This window comes from Podarcis erhardii (assembly GCF_964252035.2).
Source record: "Podarcis erhardii genome assembly, chromosome: 10".
In the NCBI taxonomy this organism is placed as follows: Eukaryota; Metazoa; Chordata; class Lepidosauria; order Squamata; family Lacertidae; genus Podarcis; species Podarcis erhardii.
Window position 1 is genome coordinate 24482294 of NC_138500.1, and position 20436 is coordinate 24502729.

Here is a 20436-nt window from a genome sequence, read left to right on the forward strand (position 1 = left end):
GGTTATTTTTATGTACCTTCAAATGACATAGGATTTTTCTGTCATACTGTCACTTTGGTAACTCATCTTACCATAATCTTTCATATTTCCCTGTTGTTTCCAGGTCACATTTATTCTTGAGCCATGTTCTGTCCTTATTGAATATCATTTAGATGTGTTTGCTTCTCAAGCCCCTAGTCATGGAGAATATTATGTTTATCCTGTTCTTTTAAAGGTTTACCCCTCCTGTGTAGTTCAAAATTAAACTAAGCAGTGTTAGAAATTAGCCAGATGCCAGGCACATTTTGCTACTGGCATGGGTCCAATTGCTACCATGAGATCTCTGGATGCCAAGTTGGCAACTGACATCTCCATCTGGCTGGTTTCTCCAGCTTTCTTAAGCAGGTAAGCAGAACAACTTATTTATTGCGTTTATATTCCACCTTTTCCTCCAAGGAGTACATGGTTCACCCTACTCCTCAATTATTCCCTGCAATGACCCTGTGAGGTACATTGAGGGACTGTGGCCCAAAGTCGCCTGGTGAGCTTCATGACTGAGTGGGGAGTTGAACCTTGATCTCCCAAGTCCTGGTCCAATACTTTAACCACTAAACCACACTTCTGAGTACTTCTGCTATAGAGCAGCTATATAAATTAAGTAGGGTAATAAGTATGGGGAAAGCACTTAGAGAAGGGTCTGAAAGATTTTCATTGAAGCTTGAATTTGTTTTATTCTGGATTGTTTTATTTAGCATTTTAATGTGTTCCAACTGCTTTGGGATTTTTTCTTTAAAATATAAAGTGGTATAGAAATGTAGATAATAATAAGTACCGTATTTTTCGCCCTATAGGACGCACTTTTTCCCCTCCAAAAATGAAGGGGAAATCTGTGTGCGTCTTATGGGGTGAATACAGGCTTTCGCTGAAGCTTGGAGAGCGAGAGGGGTCGGTGCGCACCGACCCCTCTTGCTCTCCAGGCTTCAGGAAGCTATCAGCAAGCCTGGGGAGCCCGGGGGAGTTCCCGCAGGGCTCCCTAGGCTGTGGATAGCAGCCTGCTGCCCGGCGCGCGGGCCCCTGAAGCAGAGCGCCCCGCGCTTTGGGCAGACATCAGGCAGCCCCACAAGCTCGGGGGACAGCAGGGAGGCGCAGCGCCGCCATACCGCTGTTCCCCGACCTGGTTTGGATTCCCCGACCTGGTTTTGGGGGGGAAATAAAGGGGGGGAAATTCCCTTTATTTCCCCCCAAAAAAACTAGGTGCGTCCTATGGGCCGGTGCGTCCTATGGGACGAAAAATACGGTATATATACATCTTCTTGCACAAAAAGACACCTAGACATTCAGTTTTGGCAACCTCAACCTAGGTTTAAGCTGTCATTTGGTGATTAGCTTATACATCTGTGTTTCTAACACTGAAACTAAGTAAAATTAGTATTATTTTACTTTCTAATTTTAGGATCATGCCTTCCCTTCAGCAAAGGATCTTGAATATTATTCAGTGTTTTCGAAAAGAATGGCGCTTATTTTCAGAATCTGAAAGGACTACTGTGTGTGGTGTAGATTGCATGCTGATGGCTTTGTACCTATCGGTTGCTGAGGTCAATAAAAAGGTTAGTGAACAAAGTTGGGGAAATTTTCTGTCTTGAATACTTCGTTCACAAGGTGCCCAGATAAAGCTGAAGGATGCCTTTACTGCTTCTGATGCTTGAGAAGGCAGGAGTCTTGCTAGCCTCTTCAAAATGCTGCTTATATTTCTCATTGGGCTGTTTCAGATGCAGTGGGAAAATGTGGCTTTTTTGTTATATGTATGAGTTCCACTGAACATTCTTCTTTCTTCCCCATGCCATTGACTGGAAACTATTCATCCTCACTGGAGAAAGTTAAAAGGTAACACTGTTATGGGAGTATTCCTCAAATGGATGAGGAATAAGGCCCCTGACTTCTGTTTCTTTGTCATACTCAAGCATAACAGAATGTTGGGAAGTGTTAGATGCTTAATGTTTTGGCTGTTAACATAACATATGTTTTAATTTTCTTTTCTTTGGAATGGAATCAGTTTAGCATATCCTTGTGTGTGTCTTTAAATATATGCCTAACTACTTAAATGACTTAGGATCTTAATGAGGACTACATTTCTAATAAAGTTGGAAGTACATATAATTCAAGTTACAATTACTGCAAGGTTAGCATTTGTGTAACTTGGTTACAGTGGAACCAATTTTTTCTTCTTTGTCCAAGTGCAAGCAGCTGAAGGATGAAGTACCTCAGCAGACTTTTCCAGGAAAGCTCACTTTCTTCTGCTGAGACTGACCATGGAAATTTTCAGCTCAAAAGGATTTTACATCATAAAATTATAAGCAGATGAAAAAGTGGGGAGGGTTAGTGAGGAACTTGTTTTTCAGCTGCATCTGTAACATTATGCTTATAGTTATATATACACTTTTCTGACATATGATATATTTTTGTTTAACAAAGATCTTTAGTGAAAAGTTGGAACTTTTATTGGCCTCTGCTGTTCTGGTGGTTTGCAAGGGCAAACAAACATTGTTATCAAACCAGACCAAAAATAAGCATTGTTTCTGTCCGATGAATTAACATAACTTTTAAAAGAGACAGAGAACAATCCAAACCCCTCTGCTGGTGGGGGGGCTCTGCAGGGAGCACCCCAATGTGCTTGCCCAAATGGTTAGTGTATGGAAGCTGCTTTCAGAAACAACTGCAATTCTGTGGGGTTGGGCCAGCACAGGATCCACTGGATCCTGGGCCTGCCCTGCTGCTAATCATGTGATTGGAGGGTACCCAGTATGGGCCTCTGTTGCATCTCTCTGGCAGCTGGTTCAGCAGAGGCTTTATATATGCATTTTATAATAATTTTTATTTTAGATAGCAAACTTACAAATAGCCAGCCTCATATTACTAACATGCTTAGTCTAGTTAATGCACGAAGAGGTTAAACTTTTCTGCCAGGTTTAGCTTACTTTGGGGGAGGGAGTTAATCAAGCCACTTCAATCTACCTGATGAATGCAGTGTGTGAAGAAGCTAAGTTGGTTGCTCCAGCCTAGCCGCATGTCTCTAACAAGCCTCTCTTGAATTCCTGTACCAATAATTTTGAAACTTTCACCACTATGCAACTAAGCCACGTTTTACTGAAATATATAGATCAAGGGTGGTAGAAAAATTTAATAAATACTAATAATAATACTGTCTGTGCAAGCTTTTCTGAATGCTGTATGGAAAAGCACATGAAACTGACCTTTGGAGAGTTTGTAAGTAAACCATTTTTAACTTACCAAATTTCTATGTTAGGGAAAGAAGGAAGCTTTGGAACTCACAAGGGCATCTTTTATAGCTCTAACAGCCTATATTTCCATGCTTTAGTATGCTGCATATTTAGTGATTTTAAATCTCTGCTGGGGTTCTCTCACCAAAGAGTACTTGCCCCAAAATTGGCACCCAGGAATTCTCATTTTATACCTATTTTTTCATTGCACTAACATATAGGTAGCATGGTTTCTTTGTAATTCCTCCATAGTAACATGATGCAACATACTTCCATTTTAGGTGTAATTATTTAAAAAATATATTTAATAATTTCTGTAAAGAATTTTTTTTAGAAATTTGGAATTTAGAACAAAAAAGCTCTGTAGTAATATGTTCAGAAAGTACATGATTATTCCAAAAAACATTTGGAAGAACTGCAGGGCTTTAAGATTGGTAAAAGTTTGATTTTTTTTTTCACTTTACCCTTGTGAAATATAATATTCCTGTTGTCTATCAGAGAATTAAAGTGTTGAACTTTGTGAACTTCCTTTATAAATTAGCCAGCTGGCATTTATTCCTAGCAAAACATTTTCTGAGTCCTACCACAAACTCTCACAATCCTTTCTATGAATAATATGCTGTCACGGTGGGCACCTGATCATGAAAACTGATATCTGGACAGCATTTTTATTTGGATTTAAAATGTTTTTACAATACCAGTATAAACACAGTTAAGCTCTGCAAATTCTTCATCTTGTGAGGAAAGATTTTGACTGAATTATTCTGAAGCTTAACTAGTAGTTACACTTCAAAGAACTGGTTTCAAAACAGTGTTTTTTTAAAAAAGAGCTGCAACCACCAGACTTTTGCCATCACTTCCTGGGCCCCCATCAGCTGCTATGATGGCAACTACCAGGCAGCCAAACTATCCCAGCAAAACACTTCTGCATTCTAGTTCCCAGCATATTTTCATTCCAGGAGAAGTCTAGAATGCCACAGATATAGACCAGAAAGTGAACAGAGTACCTTTGTTCCATGTAGAGCTACCTCAATACAGGCATAGCTACAGGAAGGTGGGATTTAGCCTTAGCTAAAGTTCAACATGGCAGCAGCAGCATTGCCACAATCCACCTGGTGTGGCCTCCTGACCCACTGGTTAAGCCACCTATGGTTTAAACAAGCCAACTTCAGAAACAACAATCTGAGTTTGGTTGATTTGAAAATAACTATAGTTAATTTAGCAACAATTTGTCAGTCACAGCAAAACCACAGTTAAGCAAAGGAAAGTAAAAAACTTACAAACTTTTCTAAATGGTTGCATGATGGAAGTCTCACTGTGGCTCATTTCTTCTCATGCAGATACTGTAATACTAAACCATAGTATAGCACAGTGGGTCTCAAACTTTTTTCTCTGGACTGTACTTTCAGAATAAAAATTTGCTTGCACCACATTGAATATTTTATTGATAAGAAATACATTGGAAAACAAATAAGAAAGAAATCCTATCAGTACTTGATTTATAAAATAGAACACAATTACTTTATAATATGATCAGGGGTCATCCAGAAAGTATAAAACAATGCAGCTAAATAAGAACATGAATCATTCCCAAAATATGATAGACAAGCCTCTTACATATGTACCATAAATATGTATATAAACTCACACCTCTCATTGAACGCGAGCTTGCTTTTGTCAGGTAATCTCATTTATATTATGTCTAATTTGAATCAGGCAAACTATCATCTCTTCATCAAGGCCTTTTTCTCTTTTGCAATCTTTCATATTTGTCAGAGTTGAAAATCCCTGTTCACAACAGTACGTTGCGGAGAACTGTAGAAGAATAGCCAATGCTATTTTCAAGCGCTCTGTTCAAACAGCAATTCTGGATCACAGCTAGGATTGTCCTCAGTATCGCTTGGTGCTCTTCCTCTCATTTTGAAAAGATATCTATCAATATTCTGCAAATAATAATAAAAAAATGATACTATACTACACTGAATGATTGTCCTCAAATCTTCCTGCTGCCCTTGCCATCCTCTCCTGACATACTAGTGTGGCATGCCACACCCTTTGAGAAACACTGGCATAGCATGACATGTGAACATGGTGAGTGGAATGGACACAGATGACATTTACCGTATTTTTTGCTCTATAAGACTCACTTTTCCCCTCCTAAAAAGTAAGGGGAAATGTGTGTGCGTCTTATGGAGCGAATGCAGGCTGCGCAGCTATCCCAGAAGCCAGAACAGCAAGAGGAATTGCTGCTTTCACTGCGCAGTGATACCTCTTGCTGTTCTGGCCTCTGAGATTCAGAATATTTTTTTCCTTGGTTTTCCTCCTCCAAAAACTAGGTGTGTCTTGTGGTCTGGTGCGTCTTATAGAGCGAAAAATACGGTACTTCCTATTGAAATCAATGTAGTACAGTGGTACCTTGGGTTACATATGCTTCAGGTTACATACGCTTCAAGTTACAGACTCCGCTAACCCAGAAATAGTGCTTCAGGTTAAGAACTTTGCTTCAGGATGAGAACAGAAATCGTGCTCCAGTGGCACAGCAACAGCAGGAGGCCCCATTAGCTAAAGTGGTGCTTCAGGTTAAGTACGGACCGAATTAAGTACTTAACCCGTGGTACCACTGTATAGATAAAGACTAGCTTGTCCAAATCATTTCAATTGGATGCAAGTTCAGCTTTAGTCTGAAGCCACTCCACTCCACAAAGCATTTGTCCAGGGAATGGTTTGATGGCATATGATGCTGCCACCATGGGGAAGGTAAACAAGCCTTTTAAATGTATTTAGATGGTCTTAGTCATTCTTAAGTGTTTAAAATATGTTTTTACTGTATTTTATTATATGTACAGTTTTATTACTGTGTTGTTTGCTACCATGAGCTCCATTGAGGGGAAGGGCAGAATAGAAATTTAATAAATAAAATAAGTATGTAAGGGTCAGTGTCTGTGGGAGACCAGGTTCTAGAAACTCTTTAAGATATGTATTTATTTATTACATTTGTTACACACACACCCTTTTCTCCAAGGAGCTAAAGGCATACATGGTTCTTCCTCTCATTTAATATCCACAACAACCTGGTGATGTAGGTTGGTCTGAGGGGCAGTGACTGGCCCAAGGTCTCATAGTGAGTTTCATAGTTGAGTGAGGATTTGAGCCCTGGTCCCCCATGTCCTAGTCCTGTACCACACTAGGCTGATATTTCCAGGAAGTAAGGCATTGCTATAAATACGAAAAATGTAAGGAAAACTGAGGAAAGGAAGAGTGAGGAAAACAGAAAAGGCTATAAGTGGCCATAGGAAGATGAGTCTAACATATGTCTCATGGCTCTAAGTCACATGATGATTTTGAAATGTAGCTTTAAACCTTAGAAACAGTGACCAGTCCACATAGATATATTATTTTGATGTTTTCTCCTATATAATGTCTCATTAGAATCCAACCATGACACAACAATGCATTTTTAAAAGGCTTGGGGAGGAAACTGATATGGGTATTTTCCCTAAAGTCTTTCATAAAAATAGTTAAATGCTCTATGTGATTAGTTTTTGCTTTTCAGCAGAATATAACTTTGTAAGACTGGTTTGTATTTTATTAGCCTGCAATTCCTGTTTCAAATAAGTACGGTAAGCAGATTTCCCCCTCTTGTATTAACTTACAGAACCGCGGAGATTTTGAAGCATCTCTTAGTGAACTGCTATTAACTTGGAATTACCTGGTACCTGACAAACTGGGCATACTGCAGAAAAATATGGAAGCTCCTGAAAACTATGCTGACATCACAAGTGCATATGCCAGCTTTTTAAAACGCTGCAATATGATGGATCTAATAGATGTCTATCAAAAATGTAGGGCACTAGCACTGGAAAATGAATCGGTTTCCTGTGTAAGTATTTTATTTATTTATTTAATTAAAACAGCCACTTTACTCATAGCCTATGACAAGTAAGCTGGACTTTAAGGTGACCAAGCAGGGAAACGAACACCTCAAATTTGCTTTATCTCAGCCTGTTGCTGTGCCACAAAAATGGCTAACAAAGTAAATGTGGATTGGTAAGCATTATTTGTGGGCTAGTAACTTTTGTGGGCTTATTTAAAAGAATGGAATAAAATGTTGCCAAGAAAGTGATGTAGATGAAGCTAAATTAGCTACACAGTAATCCTGCAATCCATGCCAAAGCCACATATTAGCCATATAAGCTACTTCAGTTTTTGTGCTAAACTTGGTAAGGATAAAAGCTATGTGGTTATGAAATAAGATAATCCCCTCTTAATGTGTCTGGCACAACTCTATGGAAAGGATGCTCTTTCATGTCAGAGTAACTCAGAATTAAATTCCAGGGATGCAGTGACTTTAATCGGAAACATTATGAAGACAAACTGCTATGGTACTTTAAATTATGAGCATGTGATGAGGAAAGTTCTGCCTGCTGAAATCTTGCTTTAGAAGTTTTGATTTTTGATTTTTTTTGTAATTTTGATTCTTGAATATTTTTTATCATTTTATTTCCCTATCATCAAATGCCTGCACATTTTTGATTCACTTAATCACCTTTAAAAAAACAAAAACAGTACCAGAAACTTGTATCTAAAGGAATTAAAGCCCATTCCAGCCTTACATATGTCCATGTTCATGTACTCTGCTACTGGGATATAAAGAAACTTCTCTAGTTATGAGATTTCTTTGTACAATCTTACCTTGGATCCCAAACGCCCTAGAATTCATATGTTTTGGTGCCGCAAACCCATAAGTGATTGTTTCAGTTTGCGAACATTCTTTTGGAACCTGAATATCCGATGGGGATTCTGTGGATTCTGATTGGCTACAAGAGCTTCCTGCAGCCAATCAGAAGCCGCAATTTGGTTTTCACTATCCAACAAACATTCTGGAATCAATTTTTAGGTCCCTCCCCATCAAGCCTCTGTTTTACAAATGTGATCGTGGCATGTTATATCCTTAAAAAATTATAATAAGAGCCCTGCTGAATCAGTTCAGATGTTTATTCCCGTATCCTGTTCTCACAGTGATTAACCAGATACCTACTGAAAACCCGCAAGCAAGATGTGAGTGCAATAGCATTCTTACTTAGGATTCCTGGCAACTTGTATACTGGGACACACTGCTTCTAACAGTGGAGAGAGAACATTGACTAGTAACCATGGTAGCCTTATTCTCTATGCATTTGTCTAAACCACCCAGGTTGGTAGCCATTGCTGCATCATGTGGGAGCCAATCCTCTAGTTAATGCACTGTGTGAAGAAGTAATTCCTATCCACTTTCTCCACAACATGCATAATCTTTGATACTTCTGTCATATATAAGATTATGGATGGTGTGGAGAATGTGAACAGAGAGAAAAGGAGCACTCTGAGAGATTCTGGCACTAATGGTTAATCCTGCATTCTCAACAAGGACCAGTTTAAAGCTAACCAGTAAAGTTTTCTTTTTGAGTATCCATATTCCTCAACCACTTTTCTGCTTTGGGATTTTTGCTATCTAATTGTGCAGCAAACTTTGTTCTGGGTACTCAAGAATCAAAACAGTCTCCACAACCTGTTCCTTGAAAAGAATGGTAGGAGAGTGTCTAGTTACAGTTCTGATATATCTTATTGCTTCCCAAAGGCACAACTGTTAGAATTTATTGCCGGAACAGCAGATTTAGCCATTGAGAATCATTCAGTTCTTACTACCCCCTCAACACCAACCAGCAGAGTGAACCAGGATCATGAAGAGGTAAAATGTATGAGTATTGTCCTATATCCCAACTATCATAGTGTTTATCATAACTCGTATTTGCTTATGTACAGAAATCACACTTGGACTCTAATACAGTATTGAAATTTAGCTGCATTTCTGCTTTCTTTGAAAGAAGAAAACTAGTATTTTATTTTGTGGAAAGACATTTCAGAACATGTAGATAAGCATGGTAAAAGATTCCAAGATCCAGAATCCCATCATAATCTTTACCCATGTTTTCTTACCTGTACACCCCTGCTGCCTTTCAGTTACTCAAACCTTGCTCTGGAGATAGAATGCCTGACACAATAAAATTTACTTGGAGTCATTAATGAGATTGGAATGATGAACAGTCCTATGATGAAATAGTGTCTATTGCCAGGGTGGTCAGTATGGAAAGTCTAGATCTCAGGCTGGAAAGAACAAAAGTAATTTAAAATTTTGTCCAGTGTACTTTTATATATTAATTATAATCCATATTTGTTTCTTTAATTGCTTATCTGATTTTTCAAAATGTAGATTAGTGAATTGAAAGCTAGTGTAGTATTTTTGCTTTCCTACATGAGAGTTTCCTAATATTTTGCTAAATTGTGTTTTCATGAAGCAGCCCTGTTTAGGGAAGCTTTTAATGTTTGATGTATCACAGTATTTTAATATTTTGTTGGAAGCCACCTATTATTATTATTATTATTATTATTATTATTATTATTATTATAGAATAAACTAACAGGATTCTCTTTTATGTAGCTACCATTGATGGTGAAGAAAATTTTGTATGCATATTTAAGTATATTGGTTAACTCCAAGAATGACCTGGCATTTGCTTACATTTTAAACGTTCCTGACAGAGGACTTGGAAGGGAAGCTTTTACTGACCTAAAACATGCTGCACAGCAGAGACAAATGTCCATATTCTTGGTACGTATGACAAATCAAAGCATTTTTTTTGTATTTGAAGGCATTGAGGAGATGCAATAGGACGATTTTTGGGGTTTTTTAAAGCAAACTATATAGGAGCTGGATTGGGATTGTTCATGTAACAGCCAGAAGTCATCCATTTGTACTGCGTTATCCATGCTGGTTGTACAAATCCTCCAGTCTGCCATTTTAGATAAGTGAATATAGGCATAGTTTCTGTGAGGATTGTTGCAGTCAGGTATGCTGTGTCAGTACACCAAATACTGAAAAAGTTGACTGAAATCATTGTAATATATTAGCTTCTCAGGACAGCCCATCTGTATCAGTATAGTTTTGGTGGAGCCAGAGGGGAGCAAATCAAAACTGAAGGGCTTCAGAGGACTAAAGTTGCTTTATGAAGCAGTAGTTGTGAAAAAAGTGTTTCCTAAATTCTGTCAAATTGGCATTACTCAAAGATCTTTGCCCATTATCAGTGACAGAGCCATAGGAAATCACTCAGGCCACAGCACTGTACCATGTATTCATAATTTGGGTTTTAAATGTTAATTCCTTTCAAAACATGACTTGGGAACAGGTTTGATGTAGCATAGTCAAGTTTTTGGGGTGTTATAATTGAATAAGTATGGAAACATGTGAAAGATTAATCAGTTCAATTCCTAAAGTTGTATTATTTGGTGTTTTATGAATTATGGACTTGGACTATGTTCATCAGCCACTCTTTTATGGTTACCAAAGAAAGAAAACTTCTTTGTATAAAAACATGGTTTTCTTTTGGCAGCTTTGTTCTAAAGAAGAAGAATGACAAAATACTTTCCATTGAGTAGTCAAGATCCTATGAAGCACACACAATCTGTAGTGTATCCATGAGCACTGGCAGAATTATTCTACAAGGTTGGGGGTTCTCTAAAAATCTAACCCCCATCTTTTTTAAAAAATTATACAATATGTAGATAAGAAGAACACACTTGTAGACCCACCAGATTCTGGTGCATTGGTTAACTGAGTTTGTGTACGTTTTTGCCAAAGGATTACTATATGATGTTGTTGAGGGTCAATGAATATCCCAAGTCCTGTTGAGGCAGACCTATGTGCCTTCCATACAGGCCACCTCTGAATTGGCAGCTATGGGGTCAGAATTTTGACCCAGAAGTCACCTGATGCTAGTACCTGCTTTGATTGACACAATTTTAATTGAATTCTGCACAAAACATTTAAATGTAAGGTGGCTAATGGGAAGATCAAATTTGTCTTACTATGCAGGCACAATCCTTCTGGCTTGAAACAGTAGAATGGGTTGAACAATTAATATACTTAAGTTTTCCAAAGATTTGTAGTTTTGCTTCACAATAGCACACAGTTATCATATTTGGAACAGATTTGTCTTTGTTTTACAATCGCATAGAAAGCCATTATGTTTAATTTTAAGGAATAATTTGGACTTTTCTTTGATGCCTTGAATCATCCTGTTATTTGTGGGAATATTTGTGGTTTACGTGTGGTGTATTGGTTTTCTATGTTTGCATTACTATTTTACTTAGCCAAATTATATGTCTTGTTAGATGGCGACATCTTTTATCAGAACCATAGAACTTGGAGGAAAAGGTTATGCCCCTTCCCCAACTGATCTTTTAAGAACCCATATGAAGGGACTTTCACACTTGGTTCACTTCATTGATAAACTGGAAGAAATTATTGGTGAAGTCCAGGATCCGAGGTAATAATTTTCCTATGTATGTGTACATGCAACACTGTTTAAAATGTACATTCCTTCATTAAAACAAAGCCAGCAACTATTACAAATGCACTCATTCTTAGGTATTTTAGATAGAGGGTTTTCAAACCTTGTAAGCCTATCAATATGAAGATTGAATCTATTCAGCCTTTCCTTAATAACAACTGCAGTAAAGAAGACAGGGCAAGAGAGGTTATTTGAAAAAAAAAAATTGAAAATAGTTTGACTTGGAGTAAGCCCCATCAAATTTACTGGAAATTACTTCTGAGTAGACACAGAAATCCTATACATGTCTATTCATAAATAAGGCCCATTGAGTTAAAAGATGCCTTCTATCAGGAAAGTAGGCATAGAATTGCAGCCTTGGTCTCTTTCTTTCCTTGCTTTCCCACACGCTTGAGTTGGTTTGCACATCACACTATATGTTGTTTAGCACAGAAGCAACTGGATCAGTCTAGCAGGCCAGAGCCTTATGCTTCTCTCTTCCCCAACCCCTGCTGCCCAAACTTGAGCTGCGCTGGGCCACTCACCTGTCAATCACCAGATGTCACAATGACACTGGATGATGTAGCGTGTTGGAGTACTAGTGAGCAGCTGATAGTTGTACTTCAGAAGCTGAGCGTATAGTGCTTCTGAAGCCCTGCTGATCAGCCCTTTTGGCTCTCCCATCTTGTTACTTGCATATACCTGCCATGATGTCATGGGACTGGCAGGTAGCTGTGACTGACAAGTAGGTGGATTCCTGACAGCCTAATTAGGGCCAGAGGTTCCTCACTCCTAGTTTTTCGTGACATGCATAAACGGAAATAAGACAGAAGTTTACACACTATGTTCCTCTTTCCAACTCCAATGTGGCTGGGTGGGTGAGTGAGTTCAGAAGCTTTTGCTTTAAGTTTGTCACAGTTTGTTGTGTTATCTGGACAAACAAACTGTGGTTAAAACTACAGTGGTACCTCAGGTTACAGACGCTTCAGATTACATATGCTTCAGGTTACAGACTCCATTAACCCAGAAATATTGCTTCAGGTTAAGAACTTTGCTTCAGGATGAGAACAGAAATCGTGCTCTGGCGGCACGGCAGCAGCAGGAGGCCACATTAGCTAAAGTGGTGTTTCAGGTTAAGAACAGTTTCAGGTTAAGTACGGACCTCCAGTATGAATTAAGTATTTAACCTGAGGTACCACTGTTTTTTTTTTGTTTTTTTTGTAAATAAATTTATTAGTTTTCATCCAGTTATACATTTTATATCGAATACAACATATTATACCTGTTTTGAACTTCCTTCAGCGCCTCTGAGATCATTCGTACTTATACCTTTAGTACACATTCCCTTTTTCCATATTGCCATTATTCCTCCTTATTCCCATTTTTTTTTTTATAAACAATACTTATTTGTATTTTTACAGTGCCTCTAGAAATCCCACTAACGTTGTGTTTATACCACAAATGTTTTTCAGATAATCCACCAATTTTCCCCAGTCCTCGATGAACTTTTGGTCTTTAGTATATCTAATTTTCCCAGTTAATTTGTCCAGTTCGGCATAGTCTATCAATTTTAATCTCCATTCTTCTATCGTCGGTATCTCCTCTTGTTTCCACTTTTGGGCCAACAGGATTCTGGCTGCTGTTGCTGCGTATTGGAAAAGCTTATAGTCCTTTCTTCTTATGTCCTTTCCTACAATACCTAAAAGAAAAGCTTCTGGTTTTTTCACAAAAGTATATCTTAATATTTTTTTATCTCATTATAAATCATTTCCCAAAAGCTTTTAACTTTCTTACATTCCCACCACTGATGAAAGAACGTCCCTTCTTTATCTTTGCATTTCCAGCATTTGTTATCAACCTTATACATCTTCGCTAATTTTACAGGAGTCATGTACCATCTATAAAACATTTTCATTACATTCTCTTTCAATAACGTACATGCCGTAAATTTCATATTCTCTTTCCACAGTTTTTCCCATTCATCGAATTGAATATTATACCCAAAATCCTTTGCCCATTGTATCATTACCGATTTAACCTCTTCATCCTTAGTGTGCCATTCCAGCAATATCCTATACATTTTTGACAGAGTTTTATACTCATTGTTTATTATATCTTTTTGGAAAATCGATTCCTTTTCCACATAGCCTTTTTCCTTCAAATCTTTTTTAAATATTTCATTTACCTGACGATAATGCAGCCAGTCATACATAAGCATTTTTACTTGTTCATATGGCTTCAATTTCCATTTCCCTCCTTCATTAATCACCAATTCACCATACGTACCCCATTTTTTCCTCATGTTAGTTTTTTTAACACACATTACCTCTAACGGAGACAACCAGTGCGGAATTTTGGGTTCCAATATATTTTTGTATCTTTCCCATACCTCTATTAAAGAACCCCTGAAGATGTGATTCCCAAATCCTTTGTGAACCCTCTTTTTATCACACCAAAGATACGCGTGCCATCCAAATCTGTTATCAAAACCTTCTAGATCGAGTAGTTCATTGTTTTCTAATTTTATCCATTCTTTTATCCAGCATAAACATGCTGCCTCATAATACAGTTTCATATCTGGCAGGGCGAAACCTCCTCTTTCTTTAGCATCTGTCAATAACTTAAATTTTATTCTAGGCTTCTTTCCCTGCCAGATGTACCTTGAGATCACTTTTTGCCATTCCTTAAAGATTCCTATACCCTTTAATATGGGTATAGTCTGAAACAAAAATAACATCTTTGGTAGCACCATCATTTTTATCGTGGATATTCTTCCCCAAAATGATAATTTCATTCTGGCCCACACCTCCAGCTCTTTCTTGATTCCCTTCCAAACCGGGGTATAATTATTTTGATACAAATCTATATTCTTAGGTGTTAACCAAATTCCCAAATATTTAACTTTTTTCGCCACCTCTATCTCAGTTTGTTGCTGCATTAGTTCAATCATATTCTGTTCCATGTTTTTTGCAATCACTTTCGTCTTTTGCTTGTTCAGTCTGAATCCCGCCACCTTTCCAAATTGTTCCATCTCTTCTAATACTTCCTTTATGCTTTCTATTGGCTCTTCCATAGTCATTACCAAATCATCAGCGAAGGCTTTAACTTTATACTCATTTAGCCCTACTGTTACCCCTTTTATTTTCTTGTTAAGTCTAATTGCATTTAGTAAGACTTCCAGAACCGTTATAAATAACAATGCCGATAGTGGGCAGCCTTGTCTTGTTCCTTTAGATATTTTTATATCTTCGGTAATCACATTATTTACAATCAATTTTGCTCTCTGCTCAGTATAGATTGCCTTTATGCCATTGAAAAATTCTTGTCCCACTTCCATATATTCTAAATTTTTCAGCATAAACTCCCAAATCACATTATCAAAGGCCTTTTCTGCATCCACAAACATTAAGATTGCTTCTTTATCGCACCTATCAGACAGATATTCTATGACATTTATTACATTTCTTATATTATCTCTCATTTGTCTGCCTGGTAGGAAGCCTACTTGATCTTTGTGTATAAATCTTGTTAATATCTTTTTCAGTCTCTTCGTTAAAACTCCAGCAAAAATCTTATAATCCGTGTTCAATAATGAAATAGGCCTGTAGTTTTTCACTTGAGTTAAATCCGAATCTTCTTTTGGGATTAGTGTAATATATGCTTCTTTCCATGTTTCTGGAATGTCTCTTCCTTTCAAAATGTTATTCATGACTTCAGTCAGCGGGGTCATCAGCACCTCTTTCATCTCTTTATAGTAACTGGATGTAAACCCGTCTGGTCCCGGGGCTTTCCCTCTCTTCAACTCCTTTATCACTTCTTTTACTTCTTCTTTCTCTATTGGGGCATTTAGTTGGGCTTTTTGGTCTGTCGGGATCTTCTGCACCATTTTGTCTTTTAGATATCTTTCTATTTTCTTCTTATTGTTCCTTTCCTTGTTTTTATATAGTTGCTTATAAAAGTCCAAGAATCCTTTCCTTATTTCTTTTGGATCGACTGTATCTTCTCCATTTATTTTAATTTTGTTGATCGTACTCTGTTCCTTTCTCTTTTTAAGTTGCCACGCAAGCCATTTTCCTGATTTATTTGCAAACTCAAAGTTTTTTTGTCTTAGTCTTTTGATGTTCCACTCCACTTCTTTGTTTATTATCATTGCAAATTGTGCTTGGAGAATCTTTATTTCCTGCTTTATCTTCACATTATTAGGTTTTTTAATCAGTTTTTGTTCATTCTCCATAATCTGTCGTAAGATCTCTTTTGTCCTTTTTTCCTTATTGTTTTTCTTCAATGAGTTTTGCTGAATAAGAAAACCTCTCATTACTGCTTTGCTTGTGTCCCAAACAATGCTCATTTTCGTACCTTTATTGACATTGTCCATAAAATATTCAGATAATTTCTTTTGTGATTTTTCAACTATCTTCTGATCATCCCACAAATTATCATTCAGTCTCCACCTAAAAGTTCTTTCTTCAAATCCTTTTAATTCCATTTCTATCGGATTGTGATCCGAAATCACTTTTGTTTGGATTTCAATTTTTTGGATTCTTGGAGTCAATTCATTCGATAACCATATTTGATCTATTCTTGACATTGACTGATTCGGTTCTGAGTAATATGTGAATTGCTTCTCCAATGGGTGTCTGAGTCTCCAGATGTCTATCAAATTACAATTCTTCGTCATCGTGAAAAATGTCTTAGGCAATTTCCCTTCATTGTTTTTTACTTCTCTTAGTCTATCCATTTCCAATGAAACAACTCCATTCATATCTCCCATTATTATGATCTTTTGATCCATGTACTCGAACAATTTTTCCTCCAGTGATCTATAAAAATCAGTCTTATTTCCATTTGGTGCGTAGATCCCGACAATTATCAATTTTTCACCTTGCCAATTGATTTGGGCAGCAATAATTCTACTAAGAACAGTTTCAGGTTAAGTACGGACCTCCAGTATGAATTAAGTATTTAACCTGAGGTACCACTGTTTGGTTAATTTTAAAAGAAGCCAACTTCAAACTGGTTTCTGAAGCTGATGGATGAAGTTTATTATAACTCTGGGTCCAGATGGCATAGCAAGATGAGCTTAACTAAAAGTGGAGGTTAAAACTTCCAAATTCCGGAGGGGAGGAACACATGAAACTGGGACTTGTTTGGACTAATTCTAGCTCATAAACATTGCCCTGTGCCTTATTGTGATATGTGAATCTTTCTTGCTTCTGTTCCATTTTTTCTTTCTCTAGTTTTGATTTAAGCTTGCTTTCTTGTGTTACCAAAGAATCTCAGTTGTAGTAACAGAGGCTAGTGCTGTTACTGCACACTTGCCTAGTACTACATCCTGTGCACAACCACAGAAGTGACATCTATGTTCAAAGAACTTTGTAGTTCACAGTATCTGGGCAAATCTGGATGGGTGAAGAACGAATGGGATTGACAAGGAGAAATGTGGAGGAAGAAGCAGTCAGTTTAGGCAAAAGTTCAGGAAGTTCATTGAAGGATGAGAACCTGATACATGAACCTGATAACTGTGAGCTGTATAACAGGAGGTCAGCTTTGCAGACAGAGCAAGGATTGCAAGGGAGAGAGAAGGGAGGTGCGTGTGGGATTCAAGTGAAAATGAGTTTATAAATTAAGGATAGGAAACCTGTGACCCTCCAAACATTGTACAACTCCAGCTCCCTTAATTTCTGACCTTCCCTGCTATAGTTACAAAGCTTCTCAGAGAGCCAGTGTGGGATGAGAGATGACATGATAATGGAGGGTTCCTTAGGAAAATATATTTCAGTATCACATGACCAGAAAAATTTCCTGTATCCTCGAGCAGTTTGTGGGCTCAGGATATATAACTCTTTGAACAGCTACATGGGATGTCCTTTAGTTGGCCATGCTTTTTTAGCAGAGAGAAGACAAACAGCCCAGCTATGTGTTAAACCATTAACTGGGCAAATATTTCTGGCATCCTTAAATAATGGAATATGCTTCTAAGCTGAGATAGTTATAAATCTGCATGCCCATCACATCATACCAGTCATTACATGAGAAGTTCAAGTATAAAAACCATTGACCCCTTGATGAGGCACCCATAGGGGAACAGTACCTAGTGAGGATGGAGTTTACCAAAGTGGTCACTGTATTTTATTTTATTTTAAAAAAAGCTTGATTAGCCAGCTGATGAATTTTCCAAAGTCTTTGACCCTGGAGTAAAAAGAGGTTTGTGAAAACTATGAGGGATAATACAAGGCTTTGAATATGGCGAGGGGAAATTCCAGAGAGTTGGCATCAAAATACCCGAGCGAGCATTTCAAACACCTATTCTATAAAAATGAGCATTCTAAAATAAGTAATTGGTAAAATAACATAAGTTCTCCAGCTGATTGATGCCCACAATCTATCATGAGCTGTCTTTCTATTGTATAACAACATACCGTAATATAATACATTATATTTGTTATAAATTGCAATGTGCATTTTCTGTAACTGCCATGACGGGAAAAAATAAAAATGCTGATACCTCTGTAATAGGATTTTGATATATGCTTTCCTGTTCCTGGAATAGATGTTGGGGAAGCTGTTTTATGTCTTATCAGGTTTTTGAATGCTGTCCATATTCTTGACAGTCTGTATTGCTCTCTCTGTCACATAGTTCCCAGAAAGAGTAAATACTATAAAATCATATTGAGGAGTAGTATTCTTTTTATGCTGCCAGCAACTTGTTTACTATAGGATCAGACTTGTGAGTATCCAAGGCCAGAGCATGCAGGGAGATCCTGACCACCACTTTAGTACTGGAGGAACATGGCTTCATGATAAATCAACTGAAGAGCTTTCTCATCACAGCTGAGAGGATCCAACACCTGGGAGTGAGGAGGGGGTGACACAATCCAGCTCAAAACATTTGTGTCCCAGGAGCAAGAAGACAATCTTCTGGACAAAACAAGGAAGTTCATAACCTGAATCCAGCTCCATCTAATGGGCATGGTGCACCTACAAGGCTTTTCCCCATCCAAGACCCAGTTTTGAGAAAGATAGGTCACCTGGTACCCGTGTCACCTCCCTGTCACTACTCTGACAGTTTCTCCTCCTATCCAAACTTTTACAGAAGGTCAGAACTCTCTGAGACAGGGTCCAACTAGTGAATTGCCACTGGCTCCAGAGTCTGCGGTTCTTGGACCTGATGGGCTGTTAAGAAGACTGGCATATCCCAATGCAGCTGGATTTTCTAACCCATAAGCCCCCATGTTGGCAGCAGCTCTGTGTTTAGACCATGAGTGGCTTTAGACGAAGGGTTTTCCCAATAAAGTGGCCTGGAAAATCCTAGCTTCCAGATGTTTGTCTATGAAATGGCCAGGAAAGCTTTCCATTGCTGGTGGAAATGCCTTTGTGTCCAGGCCACAGCTTCAGGCGTCTGAGAGATTCTTGAGTTTGTGCAAGCTTGTCTTGATTTGAAAGCATTTGGTGGCCCTGGACTGAATGTTACTGGATTGGGGGAAGGTCCCATAGCCACACTAAGCAGTTCTTATGTGGTTCTGTTCTCCTGTTGCCACCCCTTGCTCCTGTTGCCACCCCCCTGCATTTATTCATAGATTCCCTACATGGGACATGTACCTAGTACAGTGGTGCCCCGCAAGACGAATGCCTCGCAAGACGAAAAACCCGCTAGACAAAAGGGTTTTCCGTTTTTCGAGGCGCTTCGCAAGACGAATTTCCCTATGGGCTTGCTTCACAAGACGAAAATGTCTTGCGAGTCTTGCAATTTTTTTCGCTCCCCCCCCCTTTTTCTAAGCCGCTAAGCCGCTAATAGGGTTGCTTCGCAAGACGAAAAAACCGCAAGACGAAGAGACTCGCGGAACGGATTCTTTTCGTCTTGCGAGGCATCACTGTACTTGGGACACTCATCAACCAGTTTTTTGAGCATATTCAGCTGTTCTGCATACCTGAACTTCAACGGAGGACACCTGCAGGGCATTCACATGGGCTCACCCCTCTACATTCACCAGGCACCTCAAACTAGACAAATATGTTTTGACAGAAGCAGCCTTTGGGAGGAGAATCCTACAACAAGTGCTGTGATTACTAATTCTCCTTCCACCTAGTCCATGAGGGTACTGCATTTGTAAATCCCTTTCCTGTATAATCCACTGATGAAGAATGAAAAGTTGGATTTACTGTAAAGCAGAGATTTTTTTTCTAGTTAGCAGACAATAGTGCATACAGCTCTGCCTTTTGAGTCAAATCAGTGGGGTGGGATAGAAGGGTCTATGTACATCACATTTGTGCAGTTCCCTCTGGTAAGCCAGGCAGGGATTCTAAATATACCCCTTCTCCATATTTTTCTAGCTATTTCCTTATACTATTCTGTTAAGGTTTCATTCCCCAGTGTGGTCCCCCCCCCCCCCATGGCCACAATGCTATCATCAAGGACAAGTGAGAGGGTAGGAGGGTAGTTCTTTCCTCTTCTAGCTTGCTACTGCAAACATTTTTAGAATTGTTTTTTACCCTGCCTTCTGAAGATGAGCCAACCCCTTACTGTATGCTCCACTCTGCTGACCAGAAGTGTAACTTCCCAGTTGTTAATATTGCAGGTCAGAGGTGGGACAGAAATCAGTTTAAATTAATTTAATGTGGCACAGGTAATGTAGCAGGAAGTGAAATAGACCAAATCTTAACTGCTTGGCTTTTTTTGTACAGCTTAAAATCATTCATGCAATGTATCAGGAACAGATTTAATACTTTGGGCAACTTAATAAAATCAACCTCAAGTACAACCCCTTGCATAGTTATTTAGGAGCAAATCCTGTTTAATTCAGTGAGATTTACTT

The 20436-nt window shown here is 38.3% G+C and overlaps 1 protein-coding gene and 1 long non-coding RNA gene across 3 annotated transcripts in view; one reads left to right on the plus strand and one right to left on the minus strand.

The window, feature by feature from the left end:
* The window catches only part of PARPBP (PARP1 binding protein), a 32422-nt gene that overhangs the window by 1877 nt on the left and 10109 nt on the right, over positions 1–20436 (plus strand). For both annotated transcript variants that reach the window (XM_081878925.1, XM_081878926.1), the window contains exons 3-7: positions 1433–1586; positions 6913–7137; positions 8875–8985; positions 9736–9906; positions 11466–11620. In XM_081878925.1, the coding sequence (XP_081735051.1) occupies positions 1437–1586; positions 6913–7137; positions 8875–8985; positions 9736–9906; positions 11466–11620 (812 nt within the window). In that variant the 5' untranslated portion in view covers positions 1433–1436. The remainder of the gene's footprint in view (positions 1–1432; positions 1587–6912; positions 7138–8874; positions 8986–9735; positions 9907–11465; positions 11621–20436) is intronic.
* On the minus strand, positions 4930–9303 carry LOC309351407. Its single transcript, XR_014160835.1, has 2 exons — positions 9234–9303; positions 4930–5200 (listed from the first exon to the last, which is right to left on the minus strand). It is a non-coding gene; the product is annotated as an uncharacterized lncRNA (long non-coding RNA).